This window comes from Carassius gibelio, chromosome B14 (assembly GCF_023724105.1).
Source record: "Carassius gibelio isolate Cgi1373 ecotype wild population from Czech Republic chromosome B14, carGib1.2-hapl.c, whole genome shotgun sequence".
NCBI classification, from domain to species: domain Eukaryota; kingdom Metazoa; phylum Chordata; class Actinopteri; order Cypriniformes; family Cyprinidae; genus Carassius; species Carassius gibelio.
The window spans coordinates 16439443-16458988 of record NC_068409.1 but is presented as its reverse complement, the minus strand read 5'-3'; the positions used below and the strand labels follow the sequence as shown (position 1 = coordinate 16458988).

Here is a 19546-nt window from a genome sequence, read left to right as displayed (position 1 = left end):
GAATCATTTGAGTCAGTTCGAGAGTTCGGAGCGGGATCGCGAATCATTTTAATCAGTTCAGGAGTTCTTAGCGGGTTCGCGAATCATTTGACTCAGTTTGGGGATCGCGAATCATTTAAATCAGTTTGGGAGTTCATCGAGGGTTCGCGAATCATTTGAGTCAGTTCGGGAGTTCAAAGTGGGTTCGCGAATCATTTGAGTCAGTTTGGCAGTTCGGAGCGTGAATCATTTGAGTTCGGAGCGGGATCGCTAATCATTTGAATCAGTTCGGGAGTTCGTAGCGGGTTCGCGAATCATTTGACTCAGTTTGGGAGTTCATAGAGGGTTCGCGAATCATTTGAGTCAGTTTGGGAGTTCAAAGCGTGTTCGCAAATCATTTGAGTCAGTTTGGGAGTTCAAAGCGGGTTCGCGAATCATTTGAGTCAGTTTGGCAGTTCTGAGCGAGAATCATTTTAATCAGTTCGGGAGTTCGGAACGGTTTCGCGAATAATTTGAGTTAGTTTGGGAGTTAGTAGCGTGAATCATTTGAGTCAGGAGTTCGGAGCTGGATAGCGATTCATTTGAGCCATTTGAGTGGAAGTTGGGGTTCGCGAATCACATCTGTATATGGATAGGCATTTTTAACTAATTTAGTAGCTAGTTCTAATTATGTTTTCCACGCGTGTTTAGGTGTGATATGTAAAGTCGTATTTTTTGTTTTAATGATGTGCCTTTTAAGAGTATCAAGTATATTCAAAAATTAAACAAATCGTGCCTAAAAAGTGCATGCATCTAGGCTAATATAAAGTTCCATTATGAAGTCATACTAGTGTGCGTGGCGCATGTGCATTTTGAGTGCGTTCTTTCACTGCATTATTCGGTGTATTCAGAAGCATTTATGAATGCATGTGAATGATCACAAAATTCAAGATATGGGGGTTTGAAAATGTATATATCTATACAATTTTATGTAGTTAATATCACACGAAGCGTGCCATTTCAGTTTTTCTCCAAAAATCTGCATGATTAAAATGTGATATTAAGTTATTACAAACAATAATTTATTATATTATATATTATAGAACCTTTTTAGCATAAAAGGTTCTTTAGAGTTGAGTAAAGAACCATATGGTTCTATATCGAACCCCAATGAACCCCTTTTTTTCTAAGAGTGTACTCTTAAACACCACAGCAAGTGTTTTTAAATGTTGTGAAACATTTGGTAAAATTTTAGTAAATATAAAAAAGTGTTTGTTTTTCTAATAGTGTATTTACATTTGTTATTTAACTTCTAATTTGCCATAATTACATTGCCTTATATAAGCTTTATCTTATATGCTGTTTACATGTTAATTATTAAAGTTTACTAAAGATCTCAGGCCTTTTAGTGGTTACAAAACAATGTGAAATTAACTTCTCCTTCTGTGACAGCTGACCAATGACTCACCAATGACAGTGAAAAAGGAAGCACAACAATGATTCCACTTCTAAATAACAAGTTTTGAAATTCTTGCAGTGTCTTGAAATGCTCTAGGTGAACTTCAATCATGAATGAACTGCTGAAAACATGTATTTAACAGAAACACTTCAAACCAAACAAGACCCCTTAATGTCACATGCAAGAGTGAAATGACATTACGTTTAAGGTCTAATTCTGTCAGATTAATGGTTTTATCTGTGTATCTGTCTGCAGCTACTGGCATTTATTACAAAATATGGCTAAAGAGTATGTAATCACCCCTTTCTGTTATTGGTTTTGGCTGTTATAGTCATTTCTATGAGGATAAATCTTAACTTCTAGGGCAGGGGTTCTCAAATTCTACAAAAAAAACTTGTTTTTAAAAAACATGCATAACAAATCAACACAATTTTAAATGTACTTGATTTAAAATAAAGTGGCTTTTGCATTCAAAATTCATAGCAAGTGTAAAAGTGGTAAAACAATTAATTTTATGTATGTTAAAATATGTCCCAGTATCTGACTTCTTTTGTTTTGTCATTTCATTTTAGTCTTGTCACCTTGTCTGTCCAGTTCCTGTTTGCACTTATTTGGTTTGTTTCCTTATTTCATTTTTCATTTCATTATTAGTTATTAACCATTGTGTTCACCTGTCTGCCCTGTGTGACGGGCCACAACAAATAACTCAATGGACACTGTATGGGAACACTGGACACTGCTATAATAAGTCTAATGGCCATAATCTAAGTGATAACAATAAATAAATAAAATAACTCATACAGAATGATGAAGTGTTGCCCAATTTTGTCAAAAGTCATATGCTCACTGGATGTCATGACAACAATGTCAAGCAGGAAAACTTTAAATGTCTCGCCTTCGATTTCATTTTGGACCATTTCTACTTAAAAAACTAAACAAATGATTTACAAGTTTAACATGCATTTATCAAAATAGCAAATATAATTAGTGCTCTTGAAATATGAAATGGTGGCAGGTCAGGATTGAATTCCCTCCAGGTCTTTGAGAAGTGCTTATAAAATAATACTAAGACTTTGAGAACTGCTGTTCTAGAGAATCAGATAATGCACTTGTGTAAAAAGGAATTATTTTTCTGAGTCTGGTGAGGATGTAATTGTGTATGTGACGAATAAAAATCTTGGCGTTTAAAAACTGTCTTGCACGTAAAACATCTCAAATTTCTTGTTTTCTTGGCATGATTATTTAAAGGTTACAAAAACATTTCTTACATAGTTATACTAACTCTTTAACCCCAAATATTTGGGTTATATATTTTTTTTTATATATTATATTTAAATAACTATTTGTATTATTCTAATAATGGTTTTGGTCCAGTTTTCTCGACATGATTAAAATGTTATTTAAAGGTTTGGAAAATTTGGTAACACTTTAGATTAGAACCCGCAACGTTTGATTGACCTAAAAACAACAGTCTTATAAAACAGGCTGTGTACTTTTTTATAGCATACACATATAAAACATGCTGGTAATTGTTTCCATCCAAACACTCGGTTGAGACTGTTGGGTTAGGAAACTGGCTTGATTTTACCCAATTTGGGTTGGTATCAGTAATAAATATGGAGGCTTTTGTCCGAGTATGTTTTCACAACATTGAGTGGCGACTGATGAGCGGTAACACCCAAATCCAAGGCGATTCACATTCACAGCCCATTTAAAAATTCAAAAACATTAAAAAAAAAATGTACACAGTTGAACATGCGTGAATTGTGTTCTGCATTTGTGAAATGTATTTTATGAATATCTATATTCTTATTTTGTTCACGTGAATTATTATTATTTTTTCGTGCACGTGTATTGTTTCGCATGCATGTGCACTAGGTCATTCATGTGTGCATCGCGTCTTTTTCTTGAATTGTTATTAAGATCATTCTGGCTCCATAATATGCAGTGAATGTGAATCACCCTTAGACTGTATAAAAACACCTCGGATTTGCGTGTGTATTTTTGAGACTTTCCTGGCAGCGGAGTTCTAGCATGGCGTCAAACTGATATCGAGCAAATCTCAGACCTGTCAATTCATATTTCATGTTACATGCATATTGCAGTTAATCATAGTTAGGTAATTTCATGTACATTTTAGTCCCAAAGTATTAAGAAAACGTTGGTTCGATATAGAACCATATGGTTCTTTACTCAACTCTAAAGAACCTTTTATGCTAAAAAGGTTCTATAACATATAATATAATAAATTATTGTTTGTAATAACTTAATATCACATTTTAATCATGCAGATTTTTGGAGAAAAACTGAAATGAGAATAAATTAATACATCTTATGCAGCAACTGTAACAACTGACTTGTTTTGAATGTTTTAATTCTGACATAAAATAATAACAAGAACAAGAAACTTTAACAATGCATAAAGCTTTTCGCCTTGGACATGTACAAAGTTATGGTGTCCTGTTATAAACAAAACAAAACATGTAGTAATAATGCATGACTTAAAAAGCTGTTGAAACTTTCAAAAAGAATGGGTTGCAACATGACTGTTTTGAAAGAGTTACAGTTCCAAATGAAACTCTACTTTCAAATCTCCCCATAACGTTTGTTGGGGGATGAAGTAGGAATAGTAGGGTTACGGGTGTCTCAGCAGCTAATTATACATCATCAGCCTCACAATTAAATAAAATAGTATCTGCAGCATAAACAAACTTAAATTAAATGTACAGACCTCCAGTGTTTGCAGGTTATCACATCATCATCACTTGAATGCAAGCCAAACCAGGACTTTACACACAAGACAAGCTCTGCAGTGACAGCCCTTTCATATTCTCAATAAATTAACATTCATTCTTCATCAATGTCTTACATCAAAAACATAATTTTATGCTTTACACTGAGTTTCTGAATCTAATATAATAATAATAATAATAATAATAATAATAATAATAATAATAATAATAATAATAATGCATTTTATTTAAGGCGCCTTTCAAACCACTCAAGGTCACCGTACAACAAGTAACAATATTAAAACAGAAAATAACAGCAAATAACAATGTCAATAAAAAACAGCAATAATAATAAATAAATAAGAAAAAATAAAAATACTGGACTTGAGTGCACAAAGTAAACACAGAAGATAAGCAGTTCTGAATAAATTAGTTTTAAGTTTGACTTTAAATTGAGCTAAAGTGTCTGAATTAGGGATGTTGACTGGGAGAGAATTCCAAAGACGAGGAGAAACACGACTAAAGGCCCTATGGCCCATGGTGGTTAGGCGAGCTGAAGGTGTATGGAGGAGACCCAGTGAAGAGGACCGGAGAGTTTGAAAAAGGGTGTAGGGATGTAAGAGGTCTGAAAGGTTAAGGTGGAGCAAGGTTATGAAGAGATTTGTGTGTGAGGAGGAGAATTTTAAATTCAATCCAAAAGTTGATAAGAAGCCAATGTAGCTGTTGAAGTGATGGGGTGATGTGTTCAATAGGTGAAGTCCGGGTTATGATATGAGCTGCAGAATTCTGAATCAGCTGGAGTTTATGAAGAGATTTGTGTGGTAGACCAGATGATAGAGAGTTACAATAATGGATGCGGGAGGTGACAATGGAATGAACAAGAATAGAGAACTATGCGGTGTGAGAAATGGACGGAGGCGAGCAATATTGGTGAAATTAAAATAACAAGACCTGGTTATGTTATTAATGTGAGCATCAAATGATAAGGTACTGTCAAAGATGACCCCCAAATTCCTAGCCTGGCGGGAGGGAGAAATGGAAGAACCATCAATGGATAATGAAAAACTGCATGAAATAGAGAGGGTAGAATTAGTACAAATGTCTTACTGGCATTAAGTTTGAGGAAATTGGCAGAAAACCAAACATTTATTTCATGAAGGCAGTTGGTAAGACAGGCAGGAGGGAGAATGGAATCAGGGTTTGTAGAAATATAAAGCTGAGTGTCATCGGCGTAACAGTGAAATTTAATACCTAATTTTGACAAGATATTGCCAAGTGGGAGAAGGTTAATTAGGAACAATAGGGGGCCTAGGACAAAGCCCTGGGGGACACCACAGCTAACAGGAGAAGGTTGGGAATGAAATTTCTTTAGTTGTACAAACTGTGTGCGGTTTGAAAGGTATGAAGTGAACCAGGCATAAGGAATATCAGTGATACCAATGCCAGATAGTCGATGCAAGAGAATACTGTGTGAAATTGTGTCAAAAGCTGCGCTCAAGTCAAGTAGAACAAGAATAGATAACCACGCGTCATCAGCAGCCATTAACAGGTCATTCGTTACTCTCACTAGTGCAGTTTCAGTGCTATGCTTAGGACGAAACCCTGACTGAAAACACTCATACAAGTTATTATTACTAAGATGAGCATGAACCTGTGTTGCCACTGCTTTTTCAACAACAAAAAAATAATAATAAATGGAAGATTTGAGATTTAATAATGCGCCATGTGAAAAAGAAGTGCGCTTAAGTATATATTTATAATGTGTACTTATTGCAGAAATAATATACTTTTAAAGAACACACATAAGAGCAAATTAAATGTTATTTTCGGCACTTAAGTACATTTTATTTGTAATTAATTTCAAATAAATCTTATTTTAACATTATATTAAAAGTGGCTGTTTGCGGCTGAATGAAATGGTGCTAAGATGGATAAATAATAATGTGCAACGAGGTGAGAAATTTTACATCTCGATTCTGTTGAAGATCATTCAGTCTGTGATTGTCACACAATAAAATGTGATATATGACTTGACTGTTTTGTGAAAAATATTTTAAATACACATTCTTATGAAAAATTATTTGCAATCGTTAGACGGAAATGTATGGGGGGGGGGGGTATATTTCGTAGCTTAATTTAACTACTTTATGTATCATAAAACCCCGATTAATGGTATTCTTTGTAAAGAAAACACTCTAAGCTTTCAAATGAACCCATATATGGGCTGATACCATATAAGGAAGGCTTTGCAAATGAAACACAAACATTTTGTATGCTATTTTTGGACCCGGTACCGGGTCCGCAGAGTTAGAAAGAGTCTGGAGAACAATGCAAAATCACTTATATACAAAAGTACCTAATCTGGCCATCATAGAAAACATCATTCTGTAAGATGTATTAGCCTGATTCCTGATTGGGGACCTCAAAATGTCCACAAGGTCATTATTTATTACTATCCTTGTGGAGTCCTTTTGTCCCCATGACATATAGCATTACTAACACACAAACACACACTTAGTACAAAAAATCAAGAACATTATCATTCCATGTACAACAAACAAAGACCTTATTGTAAAACATGAGCAAACTGTGTTACTTGTACCCTTGGTTTCACAGACAATGCTTAAGACCAGCCCTGGACTAAAATGTAATTCTGAGTGGTTTCAACTAAAAGACAATTGCACTGACTGATCTTTAAAAAAAAAAAAAAAAAAAAAAAACAGTGCCTTTGTTTTGTCTCAAGATGCACAACAGTAATGTTTTTCTAAGGCATGTTACTGAAAATGACTTAAACGTCCTTACTTAACTATGATCCTTGCTTAGTCTAAGGCCTGTCTGTGAAACCAGGACATTAGTTCTCAAACCTGTACTAGCACCAACTTTAAATAGGACCGAAAGTTTTTTTCTAAAATCTGGGATCCTCCTCTTTATCTGACATTTACATGAAAAATAAAAAATAAAAACACTTCAAATCTCTTTAGGACAGTAATGGGTTCGATTAAGGACAAGGTTTTGTTCATTTGACAACCTGCTTTGTCATACTCACCCATAGCCATCAGAAAGGAAATTTATTTCTATATTGATTTAATCTGAAAGTGATTATCTGATTGCAACAAACCCCTTAAGAAAAATAAAAGCTTAAAGGGATAGTTCTTCCAAAAAGTAGTGTATGAGTGCCTTTGTTTTGCTGAACATAAAATATTTCTACAAAGTGAACAAGAAATGCACTCTTCATCTTTCAATGTGATGAGTATTAAGTTTTATTCTGTACTATAGCAACAGCAGCTCCCATTGCATTTTATTTAAAGAGAAAATAAGATAAAGACCCCCATGCCATGCATATTATAAAATGTTCAATATAATTAATTACAGAACAATCACAGTGAAAAAAAAGCCATGAGCTGGGAAAAGAGAAACTGCCAAACCTACTGATGCCTTTTGAAACGACAGGATTTCACCCACAAAATGTTTTCCTCTCAAAAATGTAAGTGAATTTAATTTTACACATTAATAACTAAAGTTTTCTAAAGATGCCAGGGATTTGAGCAAAATTAACCTTCTTCTTCTGTGACAACTTGAAAAACGACTCTCTGAAAAATTATCAAGATAGTCTTGCTATCGCTAGATCGCTGGCATGATGAACTTGAAGCACAACGGTGACTGCACTTTTTCACAACAGATGTGTTGAAATTCTTCTAGTGTCATGAAATGTTGACATATTGACCTAATGTCCAAGCAAAACTAGGTGAACCTCACTCATGAATTAACTACTGAAATATGTCAGGTCTATTTAACAGAAACACAGCAGATCAGGGCTGCATTTCCCAAAAGCATTGTAACCTTAAGTACATCATAGTCCCACTGAAACCTGAATTAAGGCTTACCATGCTTTTAGGAAAAGCAGCCCAGACCAGACTCCTAAACCTGTGCAAGAGTGAAATAAGGTTGGGTTTAAGACCCCGTTCTGTCATTGTCTTATCTGTGTATTTGTACATTTACTGGCATCATTCATTTCAAAATTTGGCTAAAACTATGTGGACACCCCTTTCTGTAAATGTTACTGCTGGCAGTCTTACAAATGCAATGGCGAACAGAGAATCAGACAATATACCTGTGAACAAAGAAACATAGACATTTTTTACTGAGTCTGGTGTGGATGTTTAAAAACGGTCCTGCAAGCAAAATATCTCTCTGGTGACATTCCAGGTGACAAATTTAGTTTTTGTGTTTCTAAAACACTGAAATGTCCAGCGTGATGTGATTAAAAGATTAATTTCTTACAACATTCTACAAAATTGTATATAATATTGCATAATGCTATGAAATAATGGTAGTTTAAATTATATAACATACAGTGCTGCTTTAAAAGTTTGTGAACACTTGATAGTTTTTAATAATTCTGCATGAATATAACCCTAAACATCATCAAGTCAAGTCCTGGAATTTCAACACAGTTTTTTTTTTTTTTTTTTTTAAAGGGCAAAGGATTTTTCAGGAACCTGCCAAATTATTTTTTATATATATTTTTTAATTCAAGAGAATATGAGTGAAATTGTTTCATATTAAAAATTTCTTCACGTTTTGAAACAATTTTCATCATAAAAATGGACTTGTTTGTCACCATATTTTAAGATATATGCATGAAGCTGTGGAGTGCACAAAAAGCTGCAGTGAAGCGTTTGTAAGCCCAGCTCTACTTCACACGTTTGATCTTCATGGTGATGGACTTCAGAGGATCCCAGCTGTTCTTCCAATAGTACCAGGTGGCTCCAGTGTCCATTAATGTCCCATCATTCTCCCACAAATAGTGCCCAGTGGGGTTTGTGTAATAACATTTGTTGTACCAAAACCCTCCTCCAAAATATATCATAGCACAATTGCTCCCTGAATTATCTTGGTCGTTGTCATAGGTAGAGAACTTCATCCCATTGTGATAATATAAAGAGTCACCTACAGAAAGGAGAAACTTTCATTGGAGACATTTTCATTTAGACGTTTAAAATAAAGTGACTTTAAAAAATGTTTTATTAAAATCTTTAATTACTAAATACTTAATTACTACCATTTTATTTGCTTAAATTCTTCATTTCACTAGTACATTTAGAAATTGGAAACTAAACTGACGGAAGTTTGTTTCACCTGCTCCTCCGTCGACGAAGCCGCTCACATGCAGTTTGTACCCTTCAGACTCAGAGCCCACAGAGAAAGACTTGTACACAGCGTAAGCCTTATTCCCATCAAAGTCCTCCAAATCTACTCTGAGTTTAAACTGATCCTTACGCGTCAACTGATGAAGAAACTCTAAACCAGTCGAAAACATGAAATAAAACTGGTTTAATAACTTTAATAACAAATATAATCAGCATTTATACTGTAGTCCTTCCTGTCTGTCTGTTTGTGATTGTTTATTCTTTCACTGTTTGCATTATTAAGCCCAAACGTCTGACAAAAATACACACCTAGCCAGTGTTCGCCTGTTTTATTACCAAAACCCCTCTTATAACTCTTTCATCGCCTAAAGAAATTCACCTCGCCGTCCATTCGCCTGAGAAACACCTGAAACATTCAGAAACCATTCATCGTTTTCACACATCATTCATCTTTTAAAAATATGTTAAAGGTGTACAACCTTTATTGTAACAAATGTAAATTCTGACAGATATAAAGAGCATAAATAAAATAACTGAGCGACTATTTGAATAGCAGCTTATTATAGTTACTAGAAATCATGATGTCATTCATACTGGGGTGTGTCTGATAATAAAATATCCTTCTGCACATTGAATCACATACCAGCCAGTGTCCCGTTTCAGTTTTTTCGACAGCCTCCACATCACAGTAGACCTGCACCGGTCCATCTGCTGTGGTGATGGTGTACACACCAGTGGTGCTATATCCACTCGCATAAATATCAGAGCAGTCTTTGACATAAAGAAAATCTGATTTGACCTCTTCAGCGCACATTAAGACGGGAAACAGAGCAGACAAACACAGCAACACCTAAGAGACACAAACTCAAGATCTGAGTCTGCTGATCGACATCTGACAAAATCACACTCACATTCTCACAGAAACTCACAATCATGTTAGTGATCATCGCTTCAGACGTCCAGCTCAGAGGATCAGATTCACCTGAAATACAGTTCAGACAAATACAGTCCCTTTATTACAGAATAAACATGCATTCTGCCATTTTCTGAAGAAAGAAACCATAATATACATTTTCCTGTAAAATTATAAAACTCACCGTATACGCTCAGAATCTTGTGAATGTTCAGGCGATGAATGCATCTTTTTATATCTTTCTGATCATCAGGATCCTCCACTTTGTCTGACATGTACCAAAAAAAAATCTTTATAGGACGGTCATGGTGTTGATGCCATAAAAGGACAAGTTTTTTTGTCTTTGCTTTTTGCAACCTGTTCTATTATCATCAGAGGAATTGAAAAGGAAATTTATTTCAACATTGATTTTATCTGCATTTGCAACCAACGCCTCAAGAAACAATGAACAAGTTAAAGGGCTAGTTCAGCCAAAAATAAAAATCTTGTCATTATTTAATTATCCTCATGTTGTTCTAAACCTGTATGTGTTTCTTTCTTCTGATGAACATATGTAAATAATATATAATATGACATAATATTTAATATATAATATGACATAATATTTTGAAAAGTGTTGGTAACCAAACAGATGTTGGTAGCCAATATAAATTAAAGCTTTAGCCTAAGTTCTGCCAGGAAGACTCAATTACTTCATCACTTATTACCTTCATCATTATCCAATCACTTCTCTATACTTCAGTATAAAAGATCGTACTTACACATGTTTGAGTTCGCAGATGCCGACGTGATAACAATTGCTCGCGTTTACTGCTAAACCACCATGTCCAACGATACCCCAATCGTCTTCCAACTCGGCGTAGCACGCGCCTCCAACGCCGTGACTCGCCATGGGCTACGTGGTCTCTCGAGGACGTGTACAGTACTCTGGAATCAGCCGGCATTCCCGTCAGCCAAGGTCTGTCCAGAGAGGATCTTCTTCTTCTCGCCCAAAATACCCTGGGTAATCCACCTGAGTCCGTCTCTAATCTAGCTACTCCTTCAGCGCCCAGCCACTCAAAACAAGCCGGCAGAAAGAGAACAGCGAAGTCATCGTCACCACATCCAGCCAAAAGAACCACGCTGCATGCTCGGGCACCTGTTCATCCGGACATCACCGAGCCTTATGGAGTTAAGACTCAACTCCTCCAAGCGGTTCAAAGCCTCTCCCAAACCGTCAAAAGTCTGGAATCAAGGATGGCAAAATTTGAACAGTCAGCTGCTAATTTCGATGGCCCAGATCCGGCTGGCAACTTCGCCGTAACTCCTCAATTTCGTCCTCCTGCCAGTGGATTTAGCGATCCCCAGAGCGTTGCTTCTACTTCTTCAGCCCCGGCAACTTTTCACCAACCGGCTCAGACTCCATTTCAAGATGTCTCCGCTCCAACTGAAACTCCATTATTTAACCTTTCAACAGCAACCCCTGGCCAGCTATTCGGTAGGCATTTCATTACTCCAGCCGCTGCTGTGGTATCTCCCACATCAGAACAAACATCATCCAAGGTAAGGATTTAAACCTTGCTTCACTTCTGCTTCCCACGCCTGCTGCTGACAGGAAGGTGGTCGACTGTGGTGACGTGGCAGTCTAGCTTAAAACTTCAGATCCAAGGTTACAATGGAATCTTACATTCGCAGAGTTTGTCATTGCTTTCAGCGTATTCAGAGACATTCTGTGTCAGGTTTTCCCAGCTCGAAGGGAAGAATTGGATTTGTATTTAGCCATGATGGCTGACTTCAATCAACGTTACGGGGGGACATTATTCTACGAATATCATAAATCATTCTCCGCTAAATCCGCTTCCTTTATTTCACTGTTTAACTCCAGACTAGACTGGTCTGTGACGGACACTGAACTGCTCGTTCGCCATTACAGCGGTGCCAAAATGCTGGCTTGTAACATCTGTAGCGCTTACGGACACTCAGCGTCTTTCTACCCCAAAGCTTTTGCCAGCCAAGAGCCGCACGCTGTCCAAAGTGCTGATAACGTAAGGCTTCCACATGACAGCAAGAAACGCAGAACACAAAGGCGCTTTTATTTGCAATAACTTTAATGAATCCTTCTGTTCCTTCTCTCAATGTAAATATGAACATATTTGCAGGTTCTGCAAGGATCCGCACCCGAAATCGGTCTGTCCACGCTGATACAAACATCCAATCCGAGGAAAAGCCCCAATTCGGAGAAAGTTCTGAAAAGCCACCCTTCTACTCCCATTAATGTTTCTAATCTTTCTAGCTACTTCTCTCATCCCGATCCTACTTTTGTCGATTATCTAATCACCGGTCTGTCTCAAGGGTTTCGGGTGGGCATCCTTTCCAATCTCACCACCTCTTTCATAGCTAAAAATCTGCAATCAGATATTACTGAACCAGATGTGGTTTCTAATATGTTAGAGAAAGAGGTAAATAAAGGTTACGTCATTGGTCCTTTCGATTCCCCTCCTTTTTCGACTTTTCGCATTAATTCCATCGGTGTCGCAACACAGAAATACTCCGGTAAAGGGGTCTTATTTTTGATATGTCTTCCCCTCATTCTGCTTACACAGCGAGCGTGAACGAATGCATACCTTTAGCACCTTTCTCTTTACATTATGCCTCGGTCGACAATGCCATTCATTTAATCAAGGTAGCCGGTCAAGGTGCTTGGTTAGCTAAAGCTGATATCACAGATGCTTTTAAAATTATGCCAATCCATCCCTCTGACTGGCCACTTTTTGGTGTTAAATGGAATTCTAAATTCTATTTTGCTGTTAGGCTTACATTTGGGTGTAGAAGTAGCCCTCACATTTTTATCGATTATCTGTCTTCTCAATCTGCAGTCTTGGACATTCTAAAAATATTTTTAGCAACGTCGGCATCCCCCTTTCCGCTGAGAAAACTTTGGGACCCTCTACTTCATTAGAATTTCTGGGGATTTCCCTAGATTCAGTGCTAAAGCAAGCTTCTCTTCCCCCCCGAAAAACTCGCAAGAATCTGTTTTTTTTTTTATCTTTCCCCTCCCTACATTCCATATCAAAGTGCAATTTGCTTTCGCTACACCTAAATTTCGCTATGAGAATCATTCCTTAAAGCAGGGCTTTCATTTCACGATTGTTAACTCTGGCACATTCCGTGGAAAAACTAAGCGATCAGATCCAACTAGACGAAGGCTGTTTATCTGTTATTAAATTAAGACTGCTTAACGAGTGGAACAGTATTTATTTTTTTTACAAGGAAGATTTTGAATCATCACTCCAAATCAACGCGGCCCCTTCAATCGGTTTCGGGGGGTTCTTCCAAGGGCAATGGTTTGCTGAAAAATGGCCCAACGACTTCCCCAAAACCACTTCCGACTCGGTTTCATCCGCGCTTTACGAGATATATCCTATAGCCGTCGCCAGCGTCCTCTGGGGCCCAGAATGGTCACGTAAATGTATCTTGATGCGCTGCGAAAATGAAGCCACAGTCGCCATCATTAATAAAGGTAGATCTTCTTCCCATATGATCATGCCTTTTCTGAGATGGTTAATTTGGCAATCCGTTGTTTTTAATTTTATTATCAAAGCTGAACACATACCCGGTCACTTCAACGCTATTGCTGATGCGCTCTCTTGATTTCGATTTCAGACTTTCAGACAGCTGTGCCCCTCAGCCAACCCGGATCCTTCAATCTGCCCTCCGTTAGCAGACATAATACTAAACTAAACGACTTGCTTACGTCAGTTAGAAATTACATTTCTAAAGGCGTTGCTCCCTCTACACTCAAAGCCTACACATCTGCATGGTCCGCATTTCCAATGTATTGTTTTTCCTTCCAAATTTCAGTTTTTCCTATCCTAATTTTGACCGTTTGCTACTTTCTCATCTTTAATTTAAAAAACCGCAATCTTCTATCTTCTAATTTGTTCTATTCGCAGACTTCTCGCCGGCATCCAATTCTATGCTACATTTTATAATCCTAGTTTTCAAAGCCTTTTTCCTGAATATTCCGTTCGATTACTACTTAAGGGGTTAGCTAAATCTTCCAACAAAATTAAAGACAAACGTCTGCCTTTTACCCTGCCTATATTGCAAAAATTAATTACTTCCATCCGCTATGGCCTTCTTTCTAAGTACCTCAATATTCTTCTTGAGGCAGTGTTTTTATCTGCCTTCTACGGGTTTGAGTTCCAGGGGAATTCACTTCAGAAACTAATCAATTTGATCCTTCTCGCAGCATTTCCTTTTCAGATCTACGATTCGAACCTAAATTCTTCACACTCTTCCTTAAGCACTCAAAACTGATGCGCAAGGTTCTGGTGCTACCTTAACAATTTCAAAAATCAATAATAATTTCTGTCCCTTCTCAGCCATGGTGAAATTCCTTAAAATCTGGCCTAGAACTTCTAAAAACGCACCGCTCTTTATTTTACCTAACGGAGCACCCCTTTCCAAGGCCTGTTTTAGAACTCACTTAACCACTGTTCTCAAAAGCTGCAGTCTATCCCCCTCTCTCTATACCGGCCATTCATTCAGAATTGGGGCAGCTACTTCAGCAGCTGAACAAGGAATCTCTACGTCAGCTATTAAGATCATGGGCATATGGTCTTCCTCAGCGTTCGAACCATACATCAGACTTGATTCAAAAACCATTCTCGAAGCTCAGCAAGCTCTCCAGTAACAAAACAGGTAAATTAGCAATTACTGGTGGTGGTGCTACTGGCGGTTTATATATATATATATATATATATATATATATATATATTTTTTTTTTCTTTCTGTCCCTTTAAGAAAGCTCTTATTGTGAATTCATTTATAAATAAAAGTTAAGATTGTCTTAGCTTTAGGTGTTTGAAAAAAATTCCTGATGACTTTTTTTTATTCCTGCTTAACCACAATAATGTTACACTGAAATGCATGGTTATCTTCAAATTAGATGCACATTAAAGCAGCATCCAAACTGCAATGTTTAACACACACACACACATTTAGATATTGCTCAATGGACTAAGAGTAAGCCATGATGAACTTGAAGCACTACAGTGACTCTACTTTTTCACAACAGATGTTTTGAAATTGTTAAAAAAAAAATGCAATTTCTGACCTAATATCCTTCCGTCATGAATCAACTGCAGAAAACACGTTAAACACACCTAAACCTGTGCAGTCGCATGCAGGAGTGAAATAACTTCAGCTTTAAGGACCAGTTCTGTCAGTTTAATAGTCCTTTCTGTGTATTTGTCTGCAGCTACACCATTTATAACAAAATATGGCTAAAAGTATCCTCTTAAGACACAATTTTTTGTTATGTCTTTACATTGTTTAGAGCATGAAAAATAATATTTTTTGATGTCCTTTTATGGCATCAAACCCATGACTGTCCTATCAAGATTTGAAGTTTTTTTGTTTTTTTTAAATGTCACATAAAGAGGAGGATCCTGACAATCAGAAAGACATTTAAAGGGTTAGTTCAGCCCAAAATGATTCATTAATTATTCACCCTCATGTTGTTCTAAACCCGTAAGACTTTTGTTCATCTTCGGAACACCAATTCAGATATTTTTTATGAAATGTGAGAGCTCTCTGACCCTGACAGCAACACAACTGAAATATTCCCAGTTCCAGAAACATAGCTAGGACACAGGGCCGTAGCTGGGGTCAGCGGGACCCCGTTGCAGGTTGTACCAGTGGGCCCTGTTTGAAATTGTTTAATTTGTATGTTCGTTCTATTTATTTATTTGTGCTATTTACACAATGTTTAAGTTTTTGTTTTCAAGTGTGTAGGTGTCCAGATACAGAAACCGAATAATTAAATGTATAATAGCACTGTATTGTCCTCACTGTAAAAATTTAATATACAATCAAACCAAAATTTATTCAGACACCTTCAACATTTCTAACAATATCACAGTTTATTTGCTATAGTTTGGAAAATGGTAATAAAATATGACAAGAACTCAAGAGTTAAACTGTCAGAACAAATTCATCTTGATAATGTCATAACTTTGATAGAAAGGTATGTAATGAATTACAATCAACCAAAACTTCAGACAGCTGTTAGTATGACACTATTTACACATCTATCAATACTTTGTTGAAAATTTACCAAGCAATGCTTAATTTTGAATTTATTTATCGGTACAAGAGTGAAAATGTTAAGCTTTCGTGACTAAATGCAGTAGTGGCGTGTCAAATGTCCTGAGCGTACTTTTAGGCTTGCCTCAGCCAGACGGTTGAGATCGTTTAAATGAGTCCATACCCCAAGATTACTGTTATAAACATGAGCCGCGTCTAAAAGGCAAAGGGGGAGGTGTTGCTTCAATTTATAACAAAGTTTTCAGGATTTCTCAGAGGGCAGGCTTCAAGTATAACTCGTTTGAAGTAATGGTGCTTCATTTAACATTATCCAGAGAAACAAATGTTAATAATGAATCCCTTGTTATGTTTGTACTGGTTACTGTATACAGGCCACCAGGGCACCATACAGACTTTATTAAAGAGTTTGGTGATTTTACAGCCAAGTTAGTTCTGGCTGCAGATAAAGTTTTAATAGTTGGTGATTTTAATATCCATGTTGATAATGAAAAAGATGCATTGGGATCAGCATTTATAGACATTCTGAACTCTATTGGGTTTAGACAATACGTTTCAGGAACTACCCATTGTCGAAATCATACTCTAGATTTAATACTGTCACATGGAATTGATGTTGATAGTGTTGAAATTATGCAGCCAAGTGATGATATCTCAGATCATTATTTAGTTTTATGCAAACTTCATAGAGCCAGAATTGTAAATTCTACTACTTGTTACCAGTGTTTGGAATAACGGCGTTTAAAAGAACGGCGTTAGGTAACGACGTTATTTTTTCAGTAACGGGGTAATCTAACTAATTACTTTTCCCGTCGTTACAACGCCATTAACGCTACTGAACGTTAAATGCGGTGCGTTACTATGCATTGATTTAATAAACTATGCAATCCAAACGGACCCCTGGCTCACACAGCGAGTGTGGAGGTGGGTTAATGATGAGATAAGCGGTTGTGATTGGCTAAGGCAGAGTCATGTGTTTCATGGTAGCCAATCAGAGCCAGTGTTTTTACAAACATGCCGGCACACGCGGCTGCGCCAGCGGCGCCAAACACACACACACACGCTACAGCTACACAGAGATTTGCAGCCGAGATGGCGAGTCAAGAGCAATCCGATGAAAAGTTGGCATTTTCAAGGTGAAGATATAAGCACTACTTCAAATTAATTGTGGTCAAAGGCAAGAACGTGCATGTAATGTGTACATGTAATGTGTGACACGCATCTACAAAGCTAGTGGACAAAAACACTTTTCTTACAAAGATAATACATGAAGTGCAGGATAAAACTCTTGCTGTCTGTTGACGTGCATGACGAGTTATGTACCTGTCTGTTCTACTCATTTCAACTGACTTGTGAAAACTGCAAAAAAAAAAAAAAGTACAAATTCTCTGACATGTAGCAACTTTTTTTTTTTCTTTTTTCTTTTTTTTTTACAGTAACGCAAATAGTTACTTTCCCTGGTAATGAGTTACTTTTATTATATAGTAATTCAGTTACTAACTCAGTTACTTTTTGGAACAAGTAGTGAGTAACTATAACTAATTACTTTTTTAAAGTGACGTTCCCAACACTGCTTGTTACAAGTATGGAAGAACCATCACTTCTACCACAAAAGACTGCTTTTTAAGTTATCTTCCTGATGTATCCAAATTCCTTAGCATATCCAAAACCTCAGAACAACTTGATGATGTAACAGAAACTATGGACTCTCTCTTTTCTAGCACTTTAAATACATTTGCTCCTTTACACTTAAGGAAGGTTAAGGAAAACAGTTTGACACCATGGTATAATGAGCACACTCACACCCTAAAGGTAACCTATCCTACAGGAAAGCATTAAAAACGGCTAGATCTGATTACTTTTCTTCTTCTCTTTAAGAAGAAAACAGACATAACCCCGGTTATTTATTTAATACAGTGGCTAAAATAACGAAAAATAAAGCTTCAACAAGTGTTTTTGAACTACTTTACTTCTAAAATCGATACTATTAGAGATAAAATTGTAACCATTCAGCTGTCAACTACAGTATCGCACCAGACAGTGCACTATAGATCACCTGAGGAACAGTTCCACACATTCTCTACTATAGGAGAGGAAGAATTGTATAAACTTGTTAAATAATCTAAACCAACAACATGTATTTTAGACCCAATCCATCTAAGCTCCTAAAAGAGGTGCTTCGAGAAGTCATAGATCCTCTTCTGACTATTATTAATTCTTCATTGTCATTAGGATGTGTCCCCAAAACCTTCAAACTGGCTGTTATTAAGCCTCTCATTTAAAAAACACAACTTGACCCCAAAGAACTAGTTAAATATAGACCAATCTCGAATCTCCCCTTTCTGTCCAACATACTTGAAAAGGTAGTATCCTCACAATTATATTCCTTCTTAGAGAAAAATGGTATCTGTCAGGATTTCCAATCAGGATTTAGACCATATCATAGTACTGAGACTTCTCTCCTTAGAGTAACAAATGACCTGCTCATATCATCTGATCGTGGTCGAATCTCTCTATTAGTGTTATTGGATCTTAGTGCTGCGTTTGACACAATTGACCACAACATTCTCTTGCATAGACTTGAACACGTTTTGGCATTAATGGAAGTGCATTAGCATGGTTTGAATCATACTTACATGACCGCCATCAATTAGTAGCAGTGAATGAAGAGGTATCATATCGATCACAAATGCAGTATGGAGTACCTCAAGGCTCAGTACTAGGGCCGCTATTCTTCATGCTTTACATGTTACCCTTGGGAGATATCATCAGGAAACATGGTGTTAGCTTTCACTGTTATGCTGATGATACTCAGCTCTATATTTCTTCACGGCCCGGTGAAACACACCAATTTGTAAAACTAATGGAATGCATAGTTGAGAAATTTCTTACTGCTAAATTCTGAAAAAGCAGAGGTGTAAATTATAGGACTTAAAAACTCTGCATGTAACAACTTAGAACACTGTCTAAGACTTTATGGCTGCTCTGTCAATTCTTCGTCATCAATTAGGAACCTAGGTGTGCTATTTGATAGCAATCTATCCTTAGAAAGCCACGTTTCTAGCATTTGTAAAACTGTATTTTTCCATCTCAAAAATATATCTAAATTACGGCCTATGCTCTCAATGTCAAATGCAGAAATGTTAATCCATGCATTTATGACCTCAAGGTTAGATTATTGTAATGTTGTATTGGGTGGTTGTTCTGCACGCTTAGTAAACAAACTACAGCTAGTCCAAAATGCAGC

At 36.8% G+C, this 19546-nt stretch overlaps 2 protein-coding genes across 5 annotated transcripts in view; both read right to left on the bottom strand.

Moving 5' to 3' along the window:
* The window catches only part of LOC127971250 (microfibril-associated glycoprotein 4-like), a 70021-nt gene extending 59908 nt beyond the window's left edge, over nucleotides 1-10113 (bottom strand). Inside the window, exons 1-4 of the mRNA XM_052574147.1 lie at nucleotides 9943-10113; nucleotides 9679-9694; nucleotides 9289-9450; nucleotides 7901-9099 (exon numbers count right to left, since the gene is read on the bottom strand). Coding sequence (XP_052430107.1) covers nucleotides 8843-9099; nucleotides 9289-9450; nucleotides 9679-9694; nucleotides 9943-10113 — 606 coding nt within the window. The 3' untranslated portion in view covers nucleotides 7901-8842. The remainder of the gene's footprint in view (nucleotides 1-7900; nucleotides 9100-9288; nucleotides 9451-9678; nucleotides 9695-9942) is intronic.
* LOC127971099 (microfibril-associated glycoprotein 4) overlaps nucleotides 1-10577 on the bottom strand; it is an 89943-nt gene extending 79366 nt beyond the window's left edge. The window contains exons 1-2 of one of the 4 annotated variants that reach the window (XM_052573888.1): nucleotides 10397-10577; nucleotides 10229-10281 (exon numbers count right to left, since the gene is read on the bottom strand). In XM_052573888.1, the coding sequence (XP_052429848.1) occupies nucleotides 10229-10281; nucleotides 10397-10487 (144 nt within the window). In that variant the 5' untranslated portion in view covers nucleotides 10488-10577. The remainder of the gene's footprint in view (nucleotides 1-10228; nucleotides 10282-10396) is intronic. The other 3 variants (XM_052573891.1, XM_052573890.1, XM_052573889.1) reach the window with 3 other exon arrangements.
* Nucleotides 10578-19546: the final 8969 nt, after the last annotated feature.